This window comes from Hoplias malabaricus, chromosome 7 (genome assembly GCF_029633855.1).
Source record: "Hoplias malabaricus isolate fHopMal1 chromosome 7, fHopMal1.hap1, whole genome shotgun sequence".
Taxonomy (NCBI): Eukaryota; Metazoa; Chordata; class Actinopteri; order Characiformes; family Erythrinidae; genus Hoplias; species Hoplias malabaricus.
The window spans coordinates 19,966,641-19,988,392 of record NC_089806.1 but is presented as its reverse complement, the minus strand read 5'-3'; the positions used below and the strand labels follow the sequence as shown (position 1 = coordinate 19,988,392).

The 21,752-nt window shown below is 38.2% G+C and overlaps 1 protein-coding gene across 1 annotated transcript; it reads left to right on the top strand.

Annotated features, from left to right (window-relative positions):
- Nucleotides 1-3,454: 3,454 nt before the first annotated feature.
- rp1l1b (rp1 like 1b) lies at nt 3,455-21,334 on the top strand. The gene is given in 4 exon segments (XM_066677844.1): nt 3,455-3,949; nt 10,100-10,274; nt 10,457-19,992; nt 20,045-21,334. Coding segments are annotated over 4 exon segments (11,496 nt in total).
- Nucleotides 21,335-21,752: the final 418 nt, after the last annotated feature.

Below are 21,752 nucleotides of genomic sequence, written 5' to 3'. Positions count from 1 at the left end.
TGCACATCCATGTAGATGTTTGCAGATATAACTATTTTTCCCATTCATTTCTATGTTAGGGACATTCTGTAAAATAGTGAGACAGATTTCTTCTGAGGCAGAGAATAGATTAGGGGTCTCTCAGTCTTTTCCACACAGAGGCCAAATTGCTTATTAATAGAGTCATTTATTATTATTGTTATTATTATTATTATTATTATTATTATTATTATTATTATTATTATTATTATTATTATTTTCTTTTTCTTTTTTGTAAATTGCAAAGCTGCTTGTATACTATGCTCTCTAAGAAATATTTCATCCCCCCACAGTAAAGGTCCAGGGGCCAACAGAGAGTGCTTAACAGCCCACTTGTTGAGCTGAGTAAACCTAGAATAGATTAGTTATAAAGAATGTTATATAGGGAACTGTTGTTGCTGTGTAAAACATTACAATTACTACTTAACAATCTGTACCCAGATTATGATTTAATCTTACTGAACAACTGTAAAAATAAAAACCACAAATTAAAACACTGCTTCATTGAATGCATTCTAAATCCATCAAATTAGTCATATGATTATTCACTGATCATTTAAATAACCCTTAAAAAGGTGTTGGCCAAATGTTGTTAACATTATTTCTTTTATATATTCAAAAGCATATTTCATGTATTTATTCTACACATATTCTCTTGCTTATGTAAGCTTCATGGTCTTTTGTAATTCCTAAAGTTAGCTGGTTTACCTTTGCTGAACTCTTAAACTGTTAATTGTGCACATCACTTTTTTCTCTCTTCAAGTGAAGATAAGCTCTTTAAGTCAGACAAAGCTCCATGTCTGCTCTTTTTATTCCATGTTACTTTTAGCCTCTGACACTTGTCCACAGGTGACATTGGCAGTTTATATATATATAGATCACTTTTTATATTTCTGCAAGTACAGTTATATATTTTCTTTATTATTCTGTCACTTATTGCATTATACTTTTTTGGCAAAGTGGCTATATAACTAATAATTCAAAGCAGTTTTGACCATCACATTATAACAAGAATCAAACATTCCTGGTTTCAGAATATGAGCTATATACAGAACATTGTGGAAACATATGATGACACTGTAAACCGGTTCAGAGGGTCATTCAGAAACACACTGCAACACAATCAAAAGGAAAGAAAAAAACACACACATTAAATAAAGCAGTGATTCACAGAATAATTCCCTGCAGTATCAATGTTTTCCTTGTAATTTTCCTGTTGGTGCTGTCTGCTGTTATTGTTTAAGGTGCTGCTCAATTTTAATTAATGAATATGCAAAATAAGATAGCATATTATTTATTATAGTCATCTATGAGGTCTTAGATCATGTTAGAAACATTGGTTATGAGGCAGCATGTTAACTATGAAAACTTTTCAGTTGCCAATAAATGCTAGATTGAAGCAGAAGATAATTACATATTTCCTGCAGTCATAACATTTTAAGGAAGGTGGAAAAATACTGGGCGGTGACTTATATAATCTCCCAGTGGAATATCCACTCTGTCTGAGATGTTGTAGGACAATTAAATCAAACATTTTTATGGGTTTGTAGTTTTTTAATTCAGCTTTTTTTGTAATTAGTTTTTATTCTTTTAATAAGATGGGCAACTGTTACATTTTTCTATGTTCATAAAATATACCTGAAATATTTCACACCTTTTTTAAAGCCTTAATCCTCTGTGGATTACTACAAATAAGAGTGCTACAATTTGGCTTGATCAGGCAACATTAATCCTTTTTAAAAACAGGATCGAATTAAAAGTATCTGGAGATTAAAGAAACTGTCCGTACCTTTAAACTGTCCCTTTAATCGTTCAGCCATTGCGTACCTACTTTGTTTGCCCCCTTTGTAGATGTAAAATAAAAAAGAGACATAATGCTCATCTGCTTCTGATAAGTTTGTGTTGGTCCCTCTCTACTCCTTCATCAGTGATCACTGGACATTGGTTGGAAATTCTTGGTTTGTGGACTATTCTCAGTCTAGCAGTGACACTGAAGGGGTTTAAAATCTCCATCAGCACTGCTGAGTCTGATCCACTTGTACCAGCACAACACACACTAACAGGCCACCATCACGTCAGTGTCACTGCAGTCCTGAGAATGATCCAACACCCAGATAATACCTGCTATTTGGTCCTGACCATTGAAGAACAGGGTGACCTCCTTATTTCTACACCCTCTGTTCATTCTCTCAATTCCACTGACAATTTTACAATTACATACTGTAGTCCATCAGTTGCACTGCATACATTGTTTGCCCAATTTCACCCTGTTTTTTAATATTTAGGACTCCAACTGGGCCACTACTGAACAGGTATGATTTGGGTGGTTGACCATTCTCAGTGCTACAGTGACACTAAGGTTGTGCTGTTTTAGTGTGTATTATGCTGGTATGAGTGGATCAGACAAAGCAGTGTTGCTAGAGTTTTTAAAGCCCTCAGTGTTAGTGCTGGACTGAGAATAGTGCACCAACCATATATACATTCTGCCAACAGTGTCCTTTGGGCAGTGTCCTGTATCCAATGATGAAGGACTAGAGGACAAGCAACACAAACTGTGCAGCAACAGATGACCTACTGCCTTTACAGCTACAGGGTGGAGCAACAAGATAGGTTTGTCTAACAGAGTGAACAGTGAACGGAAACAGTTTTTAAAAACTCCTGCAGCACTGCTGTGTTTAAGTAACAGCAGCACTGAGAGTGACCCACTTCCAAATCATGCCTTCTCTCTGGTGATCCTGTGAGGGTCTTGACCTTTAAAGAACAGGGTGAAAGGGGCAAAGCAAGATGCAGGACAACAGATGGAGTAAAGTAAAGAACTACTCAATGCTCCTGTACACCCTGAGAAGAAAAGGTATGGTAGGTACAAACAGCGTAAATGTATCTTTAAAGGTACAACATTGGTGTTAATGTCCAGGCGTGTTCCCAAAAGGTACGATTCATTCTCTTCTCCAGAATGAGAAGTGAATATCTGTGAATTAATTATAGAACTGTGTAAAATAAAAGAACACAGTATAAGTGCAGGAGATTAAATGCAGCGTATGAAGTCAACACTGTACAATTCAAAGTAAAAAATGTACAATTATATTAGAATAAGGTACAATTATGATCCCTAATATATACATATACATATATATATATATATATATATATATATATATATATATATATATATATATATATATATATATATATATATATATATACACACAGAAATCTTGCATTTTAGCCAAAATCAAGTAGACCATTCTTGACCAGAATTTCTTGCTTATTGTGCTGTTGTGTTTTTCAGCAAGGAATGAAGGAGAAGAGAGGGCGTGTGTATGGACTGCCAAGCTACGCGTGTTTTTGGAGAAAACTGACACCCACGTCCCTGTTTTGATGTGATTCATTGTGCTTCTGTTTGGGGCCACTGGTCTGACACTGACCATTGAGCAAAATGGCTTCTCATAAGCGTAGCTTTCAATGCTTTGATGCCATTGGGGACCACAACCCTGAGAAGCCCTCTTTCCCAGTTGGGCATCGATTTGGGCCACCACAGAGAAGCCCTCAAAGCTTGACTCGCTTGGAGCCAGTGGAGGATAGTGGATGCTATCTATGTGCAGACCACCAGCAGGCCAAGCCAATGACCTCAGAGGCCTCAGGGAGTCAGCCTTCTTCATGGTATCATCCTCAAACTCAGCCACATCAACATTCTCAGAGGAGGCCCAGAAGACCAGAAGAAGAGCCTGTTGAGGGCACATCACATTACCAACATCAGCACCATCACAGGCACTCCAAGAGGATCGTGCTTGTAAAAAATACTGACCCATCCATTCAGAAGACCATTGTGATGCACCGCCGGAATGTGCATAGCCTTGGTGTCTTTTTGGATGATGTATCTGAACTTATGCAGTGTCTTGTTAGAAAACTGTACACACTGGAAGGCCACAAGGTAAGACACCCAGTGATATTTTGTTTTGTGTTTGAAGTTGATTGCCAGTCACAACTCCCTAAGTATTCCTTCCATAATAAAGTGATAAAAAAACAGATCACCTTAAAACAAATGTATAGCGTTTGAACTGTGGTTTCATAAATATATTAGACTAAGAAATTGTTGAAACTGAGCAAAAATTAATGCCTGAAACATGCTGTTCTGATCATTGGAGAGTGGTGGTTATCTGTGTCTCGTTCCTGAAGCAAAATAATAATAATAATAATAATAAATAAATAAAAATTTGATCATTATTTTGTAGGTCCGCATTCACAGTTAAAAGCAAAACTAAAAAACACTAAAAAACTAAAAAACTTTACATACTGTATTGATATGACATATTTAAACTATTGATAATAGCTTAGTTATATGCTTTTCATAACTTAACTACACACATGTGTTGAAAAACAAATCAGATCATACTATGGCTCACAATTTAGTTTTAAAATAAGGTGGATAACAACAAACAATGTTTTTGTACACATGCGATTGTAAAATGTATGTTTTGTGAAAGAAAATCCTAAATCCTCAGTACACAACGGTACTCTGACTAGCTCCATTGTTAATATTAGATTTACATCTTCTGTGGTATCACTAGTAATACCTTATTTCCCTATTAGATATGAAAAAAACCCATCACCTTAACAGACTGACTAAATGATTGTCCTTGTTTTAATTAATGTGACCATGGTTTCTGTAAACCTACAAGCATATTTAGTCAGCTCTCAAACAATGTATAACTATAATAAAAAAAATAAAAAAAATAAAAATATATATATATATATATATATATATATATATATATATATATATATATATATATATATATATATATATATATAAAGCTGAACTGCTTTTTGTACTTCTAAACAGGATTGAGGAAAAAGGCTTCCCACTATAATATAGAGGCCTCTAGTGGTAAAAACTGGGAAAATGTTTTATGTGTATATTATGTTATCTGCACATTTTATCCGTGGCATATTCTAACTGATAAAAATGTAAAACATTTTTATAACCAAGTGTTTTATACTGTACAACTTCTCCACATGCCCTGGGTCATGACAAAAAAAAAAAAAAAAAAACTATCATAAGGAAATCTAGGGTTTATTTTTGGTCATTCATAATATGACCAAAGGCATGTGGAGAGGTTGAACAGTTGGTTACTCTCAGTTGCCAGAACTCTCAGAACCAGTGAGTCTGTTGGACATGCTGTTATTACAGACGATATGTCATTCTTTTCTGGTAGTGAAACTTTATTTCTCAGTACTGATACAGAACAGATATTTTTTCTTTGAAATTACTAAGATATACAATTTTTTATTTTTACTTTAAAAAATGATTATAAAGTGTGCGGCATGGTGGGGCAGCAGGTAGTGTCGCAGTCACACAGCTCCAGGGACCTGGAGGGTGTAGGTTCAAGTCCTGCTCTGGGTCACTGTCTGTGAGGAGTTGGTGTGTTCTACCTGTGTCTGTGTGGGTTTCCTCCGGGTGCTCCGGTTTCCTCACACAGTCCAAAAACACGTTGGTAGGAACAGGGTGTGTTCCTGCCTTGCGCCCAATGATTCCAGGTAGGCTCTGGACCCGCCGCTGAACTGGATAAGCGTTTACAGAAAATGGATGATTATAATTAGCATTTTGAGAGAAAATAACACAATTTTTTCAATACTCTCCCACAAGAAATATGACTATAATAACATGACATCTTAAAATTTTTGTGTGTGCTTTTTCAGACTAAGTTTGTATAATGATTAAATTAATTTTTTAAACCTTTCCTGTATTCAGTCCAGAATTTTGCACTGCTGTTGATCCAGTAAAGACAACTCTTTTTTGAAATGTCATTTCTGTTCACTAGAACTGAAGCAGTCTAAAAAAAGTGCTAAAAGGGACTTTTTACATGAGTGGAAGATTGGAAAAATGTGGAATAAATAGGGAAGGCATCTTGGCTTAATTCCTGCAACTGATCCAGGCTTTTCCTGTTCATCAGAATTGACCAGGCATTGCTTTTGCTAAGAACTGCTGGCCTCTGTGGGTCTGGAGCAGGCACATCCTTTTAGCCCTTCCACAGACATGTATTTTCCAGAGAAAACATGCTGTAAAGCAGCAAACACCCCTCCATGGGGACCTGACTGATACAGAGGTGCCACTGGGAATGCCACAAGGACAGTACTGCAGCACGTCCTACAAGGGGTAGAGCTAAGACTTTCTTGTCAGCAGTTAAAAAGTTGAACTTCTAAGAGAACAAGAGATAACAGAATGAAATGGAACAGTCAGCAGAACCTGTGTTGTTCAAGATAAAGCTCATTGCCAAAACCCTGTGCTTATGTAAGTGATATAATTAGGTTAATGTATGTTCAAAATAATATTTAACTATTACATATGTTACTAATTATGGTTAATCTAATTTGAACTTTAACCTTCCTAAACTTCATAATCTATAAATTATAGTGACCCTATTTCCTACACTTTTGTGGGTCCAGAGCCTATCTGGAATCATTGGGCACCAGGAATACACTCTGGAGGGGGTGCCAGTAAAATGAACATTTTAAAATGAAAATGTGAAATAAAACACAAGAATTTGTAATTTGTTCATTATCTTGAACATTTACCTGACAAAAGAACAAAGAAAAAGATTTTCACTGTTTTCACAGACCAACTAAAACAGAGACAGAGGTATGCTTTCCAAATTTTTACATCACCTTTACTTTTATTTACACTTTTTTAATTGTTTGTGAACTGAGGATACAAATTGTTGTACATTTGTGGAACCTATGTCAAAGACTTCAGTTGCTCAACAGTCCGTAGTCTTTTGTTTTATGATGCGGTCTCTGAGACAGAATGAGCTAATGGACATCCCAGGAAAAGATGTAACCATGAGGGCAACGTATGTCTTTCTGAAATCCCTATGTACACCTTCACACATTCAGTCCACATATGCCATGGACATCATTCATTCATTCATTATGTGTAACCGCTTATCCAATTCAGGGTCGCAGTGGGTCCAGAGCCTACCTGGAATCATTGGGCGCAAGGCGGGAATACACCCTGGAGAGGGCGCTAGTCCTTCACAGGGCAACACAGACACACACACACATTTACACCTACGGACACTTTTTGAGTCGCCAATCCACCTGCAACGTGTGTTTTTGGACTGTGGGAGGAAACCGGAGCACCCGGAGGAAACCCACGCGGACACGGGGAGGACACACCAACTTCTCACAGGTAGTCACCCGGAGCGGGAATCGAACCCACAACCTCCAGGTCCCTAGAGCTGTGTGACTGCAACACTACCTGCTGCGCCGCCCCCATGGACACCAATGCACACTATATATATATATATATATATATATATATATATATATATATATGTATATATGTATATATATATATATGTGTGTATATATATATATATATATATATATATATATACACACATATATATATATATACATATATACATATATATATATATATATATATATGTATATATATATATATATATATATATGTATATATATATATATATATGTATATATATATATATATATATATATATATATGTATATATATATATATATATATATATATATATATATACATATATATATATATATATATATATATATATATAATAAAAAAAACAGCATCTCTTATATATGTATATATATATATATATACATATATAAGAGATGCTGTTTTTTTTATTATTCACTTCTTGCTGATAACCATGTGGATGGCCCCTTTTATGTTCACATGTTTCCAATGTCTTTTGAATGGCCTACGATGAGTTTCTAGAATTGATTTAGAAGATGTTCAGGTGGTGTTTCTAGATGCAGAAAAAGACTGTGATAAGTGATATTTGTATCACAGTAGGATGAGTGTTTTTCATTCAGTACCACCTGAGTGTTCAAAGTCAAGCTAATCCAACAGTGGTTTCTCCAGATCTCTTGAACCATTTCTCAATTTTATATATTGTAGATGGTTAAAGACCAAAGTTATTTAATATCCTGTATTAAGAAATATTGTTTTTGTATTGTTTACTCCTATTTTGCCCCTACACAAATGGAGTGTGTTACAGACATCGAATACTTATTAAAGGTTTATATTATGTCTAAACCAGTGAAAACTTTTGAAATCTATTGTTTGTAGATTTTATTACATTAAAAAATCACATTGTTTCCGAAAACAAGTTTTGTAATGCAACCTCCTTCAATCTTTTTTCTCTGTTTTGCTTTAAGGGAGCATATTACACCCTTTGTCGACAAGAACAGGTCCCTGGGGCCTTAAGAAATGTCTGTGACATGCTTTGGTCAAAAGACCAAAAATCAAACAATATTCTTTCTTAACCATCCAACAATCTTACATAATTAGCACCATTCAGTGACTGTTCTTTTACACAAGAATGAGCCACAGCTTTAAAAACTTTAAAATGACTGCACTGCAGTAATTGAATCTCTAGTTTTTAGCCCTTTTTGCTTGTTTCACTTTCTTGTTCTTGTTTTGGCCACATCAGTACCATTATTTTCCATGCTCATTGTATATGTTTTCCTAAGTTTAACTACCTATTTATGCTATCGCATAAACACAAGTCCAGCACTGTGATTGGAGAGACTCAGATGAGGAGGTGGGCAGTTCTAAAGTCTCTGCACACATAAAATGCAGGTCAAAGCCATGACATCATATATTAAAAAACTGTATTATCTTATATCACTGTTTGTTTGTAAGTGGACTAGATACCCAAATTAATGTGCTTTTGCACTAAAAAAGCATTTAGCAGACTGGCAATTCCAGAGCCCCATCAATCACCATCACCAGGGAATCCTGATGAACAATGCAAATAGACAAGGTTACTGGTACGCGGTTTCTGCTTTAGTGTGCCTTCGAGTGTTGCAGAATGTTAGGATGGGAATAGAAAAGAAAATTTTTGAAGTTTGAATTATGGGTTAGGTTCATATCTTTAAAATTAAATTAAAAGTGTCTTCCAACAAACCGCTACAGACCCACATGGGATATACAATTTAACTAGAATTGCTAGTTATTGGCAATCATAAATTTTACATTTAAGAACTGTTTTGTTTACAGTAAACAAAAAAACAGGTAATAAAGAGAAAAAAATTGTATTTTGGCTGATAAAAGTATTTATGGTATTTCATTATGACAGAAACTGTTTTCAAACTTTTTAGAGTTTAGTCATTTACTGTCATGGTTTTACAGGTTTCCACCGTAAAATTCACAGAAATTTTTTACAATACGCTAACAAAGACAAAGAAGAGTTTTAACAGAATCTATTTAAGAGTATAATATTTACAAAAAGGTCAAAACATCATTAAAAATGTGAAAATATATATGCTAATTTCTAACCAGTCTAACAGTCTAATCTTGTCACTATCTTGCACTGGACAAATTTTACATTTTAATTTTCCCTATATGTTAGATCCAGCACATTTAATTATGCATTCAATTATACAACAGAATGTACTCTGTGGAGCTGTACCTGTTTCTCAACATATTTTCACTAACTAAACTAAATAAATCTGATTTGACCATATGACCATTGGCAATTTGACTGCATGTACTAAAAGTATATTCTAAGGGTTTATTGCAAATACATGTTAAGTGGTGCTCATGCTCTCATCAATAAAACTATCATCCTGTTATCTGGCTTTACCTGGCGTATAGGCTGTGTTTAAATACTGTTTCCAAATCTATTTCTAAGACATATCTGGGCCTAGTCTTGCAAAACATATAAGTGTTAAGATCATGTAATTTGTAGAAAGAATCTTTTTTTCTGTTAACATGTTTCTGGGAAACCCAGCCCTGTTAAATGAAAAACATCCTCCAATACATGCCATTTTAATTCTTTACATTACTATTCCATATCACATGACATTAGTCATCTGATTAAAGGATTAACAGGGTGGGAAAATTAAAAGCACAGATGCTTGCACTTCCTGACAAAATCATCCATGTCGTATTTGTGGCTTTAATCCAGATCATTGAACTTCCTTGGCAGATTTTATCTTGCCTTTATTTAAACATTGAAAATCATCAAAACAATTCTGTGAATTATACTCAAATGTATTGTAATATCAAAATATTGTGTTCTTCTTTCAGATTGATAGCATTCAGAGTCTCTTACAGTGTCCCAGTATCTTGGTTTGTGTGGGCCGTGAACCATTCCACCCATTGTTGTTGGACAGCTTCCAGAAAAGTTCTGATGATAAACTTCCAAAGCTTGTCTTAAAGTCACGACCCAGTGCCTGCAATGATGAACAAGGATGCAAAAATGGTATGCTATTGACTTTTTACATTATATTTGGATTTTGTAAAACTAATGGATGGATCAATGGGTTTGGAGGATGGAAATATTGCATGGATAGATTTGAAAAAAAAAGACTGTATAAACCATAAAGCTCTGAAATCATAAAACACTTGCTTCATTCTTACAATTTTTTTGTTTCAAATTTACAGTTAACTTTGGACTTGAAACCAAGAAAAGCATCATCCATCAAAGACCATACTCAAATGAGAAGTCAGCCAGGCTAACTATGTCATCAGAAAAATCATTTCCAAGTGGTCTTAATTCCATTCCACCGGGAAGGGAAAGTATGATTAATGATGACATTGAAAAACGAGTTCTTATCAATAAGGATGGTAGCCTGTCAATGGAGATGAAAGTACGATTTCGACTTTTAAATGATGAAACACTGCACTGGTCCACAGAGATTAAAAAGTCATCAGGCACCTTTAATGAATCTTACATGGGATACCATGATGCACACTATCTCCAACACAGCAATAGTGAGAGTTGCTCAGAGGCAGAGTCTCTTTCAGCTGGAGATGCTGATAATGCTAAATTTCATCATAAGCATTTTGAGGAGCATCACTGTCAGCACTGTTGTGCTAAATGCCAAGAATATGACATTTGGAAAAATCCAGCTCTGGGTGAACAAGGACCTGTACGACACATCAGATCATCCAGTTCCAGTGCATCCTCAAGTAAAATAGTCTGCAAAAAAGCATCAGTTGACAGCATGCATACTATGTCTAGTGAGGAATATACAGAGGAGGTAGTAGAAAAATCAACTTGCGTTCAACAGACTGTTGGAGGGGAAGGTGACACCACCATGGAGTATTGCACCATCAGTCGTTGCAATCGCAGTGAACTATGTTCACTGTCTGCAAAGAAGACTAACATTGAAGAGAAGCATGTAAAAGGTGAAATAAATCTACCATTTATTAATAATGAGAATAAACTTCAGAATGTCCAAACTACTCACATCTCCCAAGAAGAAAGGTCTGTATCTGTTGAAAACAAGACCTCACAAGACATGGCATCCCTAAATAAGAATCAGGATAATGAGGAAACGGATGTTCCTCAAAGTAACTCCAGAGCATTGCATCATAACAATCAAGAAGACAATATAAAAACCAAAGATGTGACTTTAAGTCCACAATCTGTCAAATCCTCTAAGTCACCTGTATCTCCAAAACATCACTTAACACCTAGGCCACCAAGTAAAGATTCAGGTTGCTCAGTGAAATCTAGATCCAGACTCTATCAAAAATCAAAGGATATGGCTTTGGTTGTAGAAAAAGAGACATCTGAATGCCATATATCAGTGGAGACTATCTCACATGAAAAGGATGTCCAAGATACAGCAACTGAAGAGAGAGTTATAAGCTCAACATCAGCATTATCAAACCCAGAAAATGATATTGGAGATGATACTGTGGAACATGCAGATACACAAAAAAAGGAACTTTCATCAAGTGCCATGTCAATTAGATCAGATGCCTCTGGAAAATCAGGTACATCCAAAGTCAAGGTAAAAGCTGAACAGGAGACAGACAATCCTGAGGAAAGAACAGCAAGTGCCATGTCATCAAGTTCGAATATCTCAGTAAGATCAAGTCAGTCCAAACTGTCTGAGGTAGAAGCTAAAGGAACAAATGAAGCTGAGAAACAGATGGAGGGAAGAGCTCAAAGTGCCATGTCTAACACTTCTACAAAATCAAGGCAGTCAAGAGTTTCAGAAGTGGTAGCTCATGAATTTGCTGAAGCAGAAGAGAGAGTTCCAAGTGCAATGTCAGCAATATCTGCTAAATCTAAATCATCAAGAATATCAGAATTGGAGTTTTCTGAGTTGAAAGAATGGGACAACCAAATAGAGGACAGACCTCCTAGTACTATGTCTATCAAATCTAATGCCTCTGCGCTATCAACGAAATCAGATATTTCAGAAGTAACATCTTTAAAACCTGAAGAAACAGAGTCACAAGAAAGAGTACAAAGCCCCATGTCAAACAAGTCTAAAGTATCTACAGCATCGAAAAGTCTGATCAAATCCAAGCTCACACAAGGAACAGCAGCTGACCCTATGGAAGCTGGTGATACAGACTTAGAGGAGCGAGTACCAAGTGCCATGTCTGATAAATCTCATACCTCAATGAAATCAGATATTTCTACCATTTCAGAAACAGTCCCTTTGGTGACCTGTGAAAGCTCAGGAGAAAGATTTAAACAGAAATCTGAACGTGCCATGTCACATACCTCTGTAGGATCAGGAACATCAGTTGTTCTTGCAGAGGAGGACTCACACAGCAATGAAGCAAGGGAAGAGACTATAGAGGAACGGGCTCCAAGCACAAGGTCTATCAAGTCAAATGCATCTGCAAAGTCAAATAAATCAAAGATTTCATCAGTAACCCCTGAAGGAATAGAAGAAGAATTAGAGAAAAGAACCTCAAGTGCTATGTCTTCTAAATCTGCTGTTTCGAGATCTGAGATATACAAAGTCTCAGAGTGTAAAGATTTAGAAGAAAAGACAGACAGTCAGAAAGAGAGAGTCTCAAGTGCTATGTCTTCTAAATCCCAAGCTTCTGAAAGGTGTAAGGATAAAAGTACAGAGGCTGCAGGAGATGAATTAGAAGATTTTACAGACAAAACTGAAGATCGGGTTCCCAGTGCAATGTCTACAAAATCCAATACCTCTACAAAAACAAACAAGTCAAGAATATCAGAGTATGTAACTGATTTTGCTGATGAAGAAGCCTCAGTTCGGTCAAAAAGTGCTATGTCCTCTGTATCTTATGTTTCAACAAAAGAACCTGTAGAATTAGAGAGTCAAACCGAAGAACGACCCCTAAGTACACTGTCAGCTAAATCAAACACTTCTGAAAGGTCTATAAAATCAAAAGATTCAGACAACGAAAATAAGGAGGAAAGGTCTCCAAGTGCTATGACATCAATATCTAATGTGTCTGCAAGATCAGCGCAGTCTAAGTCCTCAGAATTAAAGCATCAAATAGAACAACGTCCAGCAAGTGAAATGTCATATAAATCTAATATTTCAGGACAGTCTAAGAAGTCAAACATTTCTAATGTGGAGATGGAAATGCTTTGTGCAGAACAGAAAGATTCAAGTGCATTGTCTAAAAAATCTAATCATTCTGTGAAATCAAAAAAATCTGGAACTAATGAGGAGCATGCAGAGAGAGTGGCAAGTGCTTTGTCAACAAAGTCCAATAAGTCTGCTAAATCAGATATATCTGTGAAGTCTAACAAATCAAAAGCATCAGAACCTGCTTTAGAAAAATCTGAACATGGAGGTGAAGGCCAACAGGAAAGGGCATCAAGTGGTTTGTCCTCTAAGACTGATGTTTCAGTAAAATCTAATAGTTCAAAAGTTTCTGCTGTGGAGCAAACTGTTTCAGAAGCTACGTCTATAAAAAGTGTGAAAACAAATGAAGAGGAAACAGTAGAAAAAGCCTCAAGTGCAAAGTCTGTTAGTTGCAGTTTCTGCAAAAAATCTGAGAGATCCTTTGTTGCAAAAGCAAAAAATAATTCACAATCAGAGATACATGAGCAACATGAAGAAAGAGCAAGTGTTATGTCTCTGAAGTCTAATACTTCAGTGAAATCTGAGAAATCAGTGATATCAAATGCACAGAGTGAAAATGTGGACTCAGAATCACATCAACCTGGTGAAAGATCCCAAAGTGCATTGTCACTAAGATCCAATACTTCTGCAAGATCTGTGTCATCTAAAGTGTCAGAGACTCTTGGACAAGGACTTACTGGTCAAGATAAGTGTGAAAGGGCATTGAGTGCCATGTCTTGTAAATCTAATGTTTCTACTAAATCGAACAAATCAAAGTTTTCAGACACAGTGGGTTTTAAGGCTGCAGAGGGAGGTAATGACTTAGAAGAGAGAGTGTCAAGCACAACATCAGATAAATCTTTTGGTTCAGCAAAATCTAAGATTTCAGGACTGTCAGAGGAGGCACTTAATAAAACTGAAACTATAGGTGTGGAAGAAGAAGAGGAGAGAGCTGCCACTGCAATGTCTTCTTGTTCTTTGTCAGCAAGATCCAATGCTTCTGCAAGATCCAAAACCTCAAAGATTTCTGAGACTTGTCCAGTAGATCATGAGGATGAAGATAAAGAAAAGACCAAAAGAGCCTCAAGTGCAGCATCGCTCAAATCAAACTTATCTGCAAGATCTGAAAAATCAAAATCTTCTGATATTGTAACTGATAATTCCAGAAATATAGAAGATCAGACTGTAACGAGAACTCCAAGTGCATTGTCAGCTAAGTCAAATATCTCTGTAACATCTAAGAAATCCAGAGGTTCAGAGATGGTATTTAAAGCAAAAACAGATGAAGTAGTTGAGAGGTCTCCAAGTGAGATGTCTGCTAAATCTACAAGTTCAGTCACATCAAAGAGGTCAAAATTGTCTGAAGTGCAACAAGTGGGATTAGAGGAACAGCAATTGGAGAAAAGAGCTCCCAGTACTGTTTCTATTGAATGTGATACTTCTGTCAAATCTAATATTTCTACCCAAAGAGACAGTCATGTAAAGGTTGACCCTGCTAAGAGTGAAAATGTTGAAGGTATGAAGGTGGAAGAAAGAGTACCAAGTCCAGTGCCTCCTAAATCTAACCGGTCCTCTAGATCCACTAAGTCAAAGAGTTCAGCTTTGGCCATTGGGCAGAATAATGAATATGTAGATATGAATGAGAAGTCTGCTAGTGCCCTGTCAAATGTATCTGTAGAATCTAACAAATCACTGAATTCAGAAAGGATAGGTGATAAACACGAACATTGTGAGTACAGTGAGAAGAGCACACCCTCACTACATTCATTTAGCCCTGCGTCTGTCAAAACACACTCTTCTGCAAAGTCAAAAAAATCATCAGCATCCAGGATCCAGGCTAAAGTAATTGTTCAAGAAAAATTAAAAGTTATGGGTGACATGTCAGCTGAGTCAAATGCCTCCATAAAATCAAAGTCCATTTCTGATAACGAGAATGAAAATGAGAATAAACTTGAAAATACAGACATGAGTGACCAAAGAGTGAAACGTCCTCTTTCAGACAAATCACAGGCATCAGATAGATGTGTCTGTGGTGGCTTGAAGAAGTCAAAACCTGCAGTAGAAAGTTCTGCTAAATCCAAAACAAGTTCTGTCAGCAGCACTACTGAAAGAGATTTAACTCCAGCAAGTGCTTCTGTTTCCATTGGAATTGTAGAAGAATATGACGTTGATAATGTTGAAGAGGAACCTAGTGTGTCATTCACATCCACAAGCAAACATGGCACACAAACACCAGATGAGGGACCTGGAATTTCAGCAGGAATAAATGTCTCAGACAAATCAAACAAGTCTGAACATTTTCATAGCAGCCCAGCTGTGCCAACATCAGATGACGTATTTGGAGCAGATGATGAGATTGCAAGCAATAAATCTGCAGCAAAGAATTCTGTGGAAAATATAGCTGATATCCTTATAAATACAAGTAGCCCAGTGGAGCAGAAATCTTTAATCAGCGAGGAACATTCTACCAGTAGGGCCTCCAATGTTTCTTACTCTAAAGAAAAGAAACCTTCATCAGTGACTGACAGACCAAAAAGTACCATGTCCAGTGCATCATCACATTTAGAAGTAAAAGGACACAAGAGTAATCGTACAGCCAAAAATGTCAATGCAAATGACAAATCCAACAGAACAACTAATTTAAGCGAGAGACCCGCTAAGAAAGATGATGAGGTATCAAGGCCTCGATCAGCAGACCTGTATGCAACCTCAGGGAATCTTCTCAGTCCCAGCCCATCAAAATCCCCCAAAAGATCTAAAAAACCTGTAATTCTCCTTGGGGACTCTAATGATAGTGTATTGTCTCAGTCTGTTTCAGCTCCAGAGCCATTAAGTGAAAATTCCAAAAATCTGAATACAGCAGGGGATGACTCTGATAACAATGTATCTGATAGGGCTTGTAATGACCTCCAGAATGTTACAGATTTCAGTAGGGATGTCAGTGACAAAACAAGTGAAAAAAGCTGTAAATGCAAAAACAGAAAAAACAGCAGCTCTTCACAACAGAGGGCGGAAGATGAAACTTCTGTGTTAGTTCCTTCGAGCTTACCCAATGCCTCTCCAACTGAGGTTGTGAATGAATGGTTGAATAAAATTCCACTAGACAGTAATCTGTATGATGTTGGGGATGAATTACATGACAACTGTGAAGAACTAGAAAGGCTAAACAGATTAGAAGAGCCTATTCACACTGAAAAAGGGAATGAAAGTGAAAGAAATGCAGATGTAGCTCCGCTTCAGCCAGGAATAGAAAATGAACCTCAAATGACAACTGAAGAAATGAGTAATAATGAGGACAAAGAAGAGGATATTGGACAAATTACTGAAAAAGGCCTGGAACATAGTCAGTCTTGTTCTGAGAAAGATGATGTCTCAAAAAGTTTCCATTCCTCTGTCCATGTAATGAGAGTTTTGTTAAGCCCTAGACTTGACAGATGCAGCAGCTTACCCGAAGTATCTACTGCATATGGACGAAAACTCAGCACCTCAGCCAGAGGACTCTTAGACTGCCTTGTGAATCTTCAGCTGATTGATTTTGATCCTAATGATGTGAATGGTAAAGCTGAAAAATACAAGGATCTCATGAGCATGCTTCAGTCCCTTTGGCTTTGTGACCCATATGACAAGATGACAGTCACACAAAAACGTAAATCCAATGATCAACAATCTATAGATGATGAACTGAAGGCCAAGTCTTCCTCTGGAGTAGAGGTAAGCAGTGGTTCGGCTGGCTCTGGAAAGAGCAGTGTTAATGACAGCGCACAGGCTCAGAAATCCCAAACCAATACAGAAGCTGAGGGCCCTGAGACACTGACAAAGGTGCAAGAGGGGGATGAAACAGAAGGAGAAGAGGGCTTAGAGATAGTAGAAACAAAATCAGATCCAGCAACACCAGATATTGCAAGTCGAGTCCAATGGACTCCAGAGACTGAAGCAGAGGCTATTGTGGAAGACAGAATTAAAGACAGTAACATTCCAGCATCAGACGATACAATTAGGAGCAATGATGATCAAACAGAACCGCTCGAAACACCTCCTTCATCAACCAAGAGTGCTGGAAATGAGCATCAAGACGACACAAGTTCAGGCACTCCACCGTCAGTGCAGAGGGCTCCATTAACAAAAAAGGTTTCTCAAGATCCTGATCCAGTCTGGGTGTTAAATCTGTTAAGTAAAATAGAAAAACAGTTTATGGCACATTATGTCAACGCAATGATTGAATTCAAAATGCGCTGGAACTTAGGTGACAATGAGCAGCTTGATGTCATGATATGCGAACTGCGGGACGAAGTCCATAAGAGGATACAAACAAGCATCAACAGAGAACTCAAGAAAATTCATGGTCGTGCAGGAAGACCTAGACCTCCAAAAGGTGCCATGTCACGTGAGTCAACTGCTCAAACAGACCAAAGACGCAGGCGTCTGAAAGGAATGATCAACCAGTCCATAGATCCAGCAGCAAAAAGCGAAGATGATTACACAGCGACAGGGACTGATTTTAGTGATCAGCGCAGTGATGATGAGTACTGTCCATGTGACACTTGCATGAAAAAGAAAATGGCATCAAGGCCTGTATTGCCTGTTGAAGTCTTAAATTCTGCTCCAGTGATGTTGGATTTTGATTTGAGAAAAATTCTCCAGCTAAAAAGAGAAGATTTACATGAGGATGTGAAAGAGGAGGATGGAGAGAATAAATCATATCTTCAGCATAAAGCCCAATCCACAGAGCAAGACCAAAATGAACCAAACTCAGATCCTAACCAGGAAAACACTGATTCTGCAAAGGAACATGAAGCAGTGGAGAGTGAAAGTGAAAACCAAGACATAAAGGAAGAAGCAGCTGAATTTAAAACTGATAAATCTACACTGGCAGCTGAAATTTCTACTGAACATATTACTAATGAGCAAGAATATGTGAGAGAAGTGGATACAGCTGATGATGATGCAGAAGGACAGGGTGAGACAACTGTATCTGAAACTGTGGAGGCAACCAAGTCTGAAATAGTATCAGAAGAGAAAATGACAGAGGAAGGATCAGCGGGAGAGGTAGGGGTAGAAGACGATGAGGCTGAAGTAGAAACGGATGCTGGGGAAGGTGAAGTATCGCCTGAGGGAAAAGAACGGCCTCCAGAAGCTGCAGATACAGAAGAAAATGAGACACTTGAGGCCGAAAAGGAACCAGAAGATGCAGTGGTTGATGTAGAAATGAAGAAAGAAGGTGATTCAGAAAATGCTAAATCTGAACCTTCAAAAGAACATGAAACAACTGACAGTCAAATAAGAGAGGAGCATGAGGACGCTGATACTGAAACATCAGAGAAAGATGACACTTTGGAGGCAGACTTGGCAGGTGAAGAGGAAGATGACGGGGGGAAAACAGCAACTGAAAATGAATCTGTACAGACTTCCAATGCTGAAATAGGAGACAATGAAGAGGAAGTTGAGCATGAAGTAGAAGAGGAAGAAGAGTCTCTGAAAAATGGAATAGAAGAAGAGGAATCTCCAGAGGCAGAAAAAGGGCAAAATGCAGAAGGTGATTCAACTGGAGATGAGTATATAACAGGGATTCATGGTGGAGAAAGTGATGATGTGGAGGCAACAAAATTAGAAAAAGCAGAAGAGGAAGACGCAGGAGATGAAACAGCAGAAGACAATGAGATGGATAAAGGTGAAATTGTAGAAGAGGATGGAACAGCTGATGAAATAGTAGAAGACATAGAGACAGGTAAAGCTATAAAAGCAGAAGACGGAGAGTCAGTTTATGGAAAAACACAAGAAGATGGAATGACTAACGATGAACCAGCAGAAGGTGAAGAGGGAGCTAAACCTGAAATAGCAAGAAAAGATGAAATGACAAAAGATGGTGAGACAAGTCTTGATGAACACACAGGTGATAATGAAGCAGAGAAAGATAAAGAAGTAGAAAGAGGAGAATATGGAGAGGATATTGATAGAGAAAAAGCTAAAGTGGAAAGTGTAGAAGATAGAGATTCATTTAATGATGAAAGTCCAGAAGATGGAGAGACAGCTGATCATGAAACTGCACAGGTAAAAGAGACCTCTAAAGCTTATACAGCAGAAGATGAAAAGACTGCTGATGAAGAGACAGTTGACAATGGATTGGAAGATGAAGGGACAGCAGGAAATGAAACAGCAGAAGATGAGGAGACTTCAGCAGCTGAAATTGAAGAAAAGGGGAACCCTGTGGCTAATGGAACAACAGAAGACGAAGAAGTGTCAGGACATGAAACAGTAGAAGATGGAGAGACAGCCAAAACAGTAACAGCAGAAGATGCAGAGACAGCTGATGATGCAACAGCAGCTGGAGAGACTGGTAATGAAGTAGCTGCTGATGAAGAGACTGTTGTAGATGAAATGGCAGAGGAAGGAAGAGATTACCCTGAAACCCCAAAAGATGTAGAACCAACTGATGCTATAACAGAAGAGGACGGAGAGACAACTGATGATGCAACTGCAGAAGATGAGGAGAATGCTGATGATGGAACAGCAGAAGAGGGAGAGACAGCTGATGATGGGACAGAAGAAGAGGGAGAGACAGCTGATGATGGAATAGCAGGAGAGGGACAGACAGATGATGATGGAACAGCAGAAGAAGGAGAGACAGCTGATGATGGAATAGCAGAAGAGGGAGAGTCAGCTGATGATGGAATAGCAGAAGAAGGAGAGACAGATGGAACAGCTGAAGAGGGAGAGACAGTTGTAACAGCCGAAGAGGGAGAGACAGCTGGAGATGGAGCTGCACAAGAGGGAGTGACAGCTGGTGATGGAAGATCAGAAGAAGAAGAGACAGTTGGTGATGGAACAGCAGAAGAGGGAGAGACAGAGGATGATGGAACAGCAGAAGAGGGAAAGACAGAGGATGATGGAACAGCAGAAGAGGGAGAGACAACTAGTGACGGAAGAGCTGAGGAGGGAGAAAGAGCTGTTGATGAAACAGCAGAAGAGGGAGAGACAGTTGATGATGGAACAGCAGAAGAGGGAGAGACAGCTGATGATGGAACAGCAGAAGAGGGAGAGACAGCTGATGATGGAACAGCAGAAGAGGGAGAGACAGTTGATAATGAAACAGTCGAAGAGGGAGAAACAGCTGGTGATGGAAGAGCAAAAGACAGAGAAATAGCTGATGATGGAGCAGCAGAAGAGGGAGAGACAGCTGATGATGGAGCAGCAGAAGAGGGAGAGACAGCTGATGATGGAGCAGCGGAAGAGGGAGAGACAGTTGATGATGCAACAGCAGAAGAGGAAGAGACAGCTGATGATGGAACAGCAGAAGAGGGACAGACAGCTGATGATGGAACAGCCGAAGAGGGAGAGACAGCTGATGATGGAACAGCAGAAGAGAGACAGACAGCTGATGATGGAACAGCCAAAGAGGGAGAGACAGCTGATGATGGAACAGCAGAAGAGGCAGAGACAGCTGATGATGGAACAGCCGATGAGGGAGAGACAGCTGATGATGGAACAGCTGATGAGGGAGAGACAGCTGATGATGGAACAGCAGAAGAGGGAGAGACAGCTGATGATGGAACAGCTGAAGAGGGAGAGACAGCTGATGATGGAACAGCTGAAGAGGGAGAGACAGTTGATGATGGAACAGCCAATGAGGGAGCGACAGCTGATGATGGAACAGCCAATGAGGGAGCGACAGCTGATGATGGAACAGCTGATGAAGAAGAGACAGTTGATGATGGAACAGCCAATGAGGGAGCAACAGCTGATGATGGAACAGCCGATGAAGAAGAGACAGCTGATGATGGAACAGCCAAAGAGGGAGAGACAGCTGATGATGGAACAGCCGATGAGGGAGAGACAGCTGATGATGGAACAGCCGATGAGGGAGAGACAGCTGATGATGGAACAGCCGATGAGGGATCGACAGCTGATGACGGAACAGCAGAAGAGGGAGAGGCAGCTAATGATGGAACTGTCGATGAGGGGGAAATAGATAAAACAGAAATACAAAAACATGAAGAGTCAGTTAAAGATGAAAGTGTAGAAAAGGAGACCACTGGTGAAGTGGAAGAAATAAACAGTGAATCTGATGAAAGTGACACTACTGAAGGAGAGGAAAGACAGAGAGAGAAGGCTGACGTATCAATTAAGGAACAAATAGATAGCTCTGATATTAATTCCAGCATTGAAAATATGCAAATTCATGATGAAGTGACTGAATTAAAAGCAGATGATGAGGATGATGATGAAGAAGATGCACCACTTAAAAATGAGGGTGATGTTGTTATACACAGCATTGAAGAGCATGCTAGTATTGAAGATAGCAAAGAAGAGTGCACTGATAACCTAAAAGCTGAAGAAAGCTCAGAGCTTCTGAGTGACAGTCAAGAAAAGGGATATTCTGGGCTTCT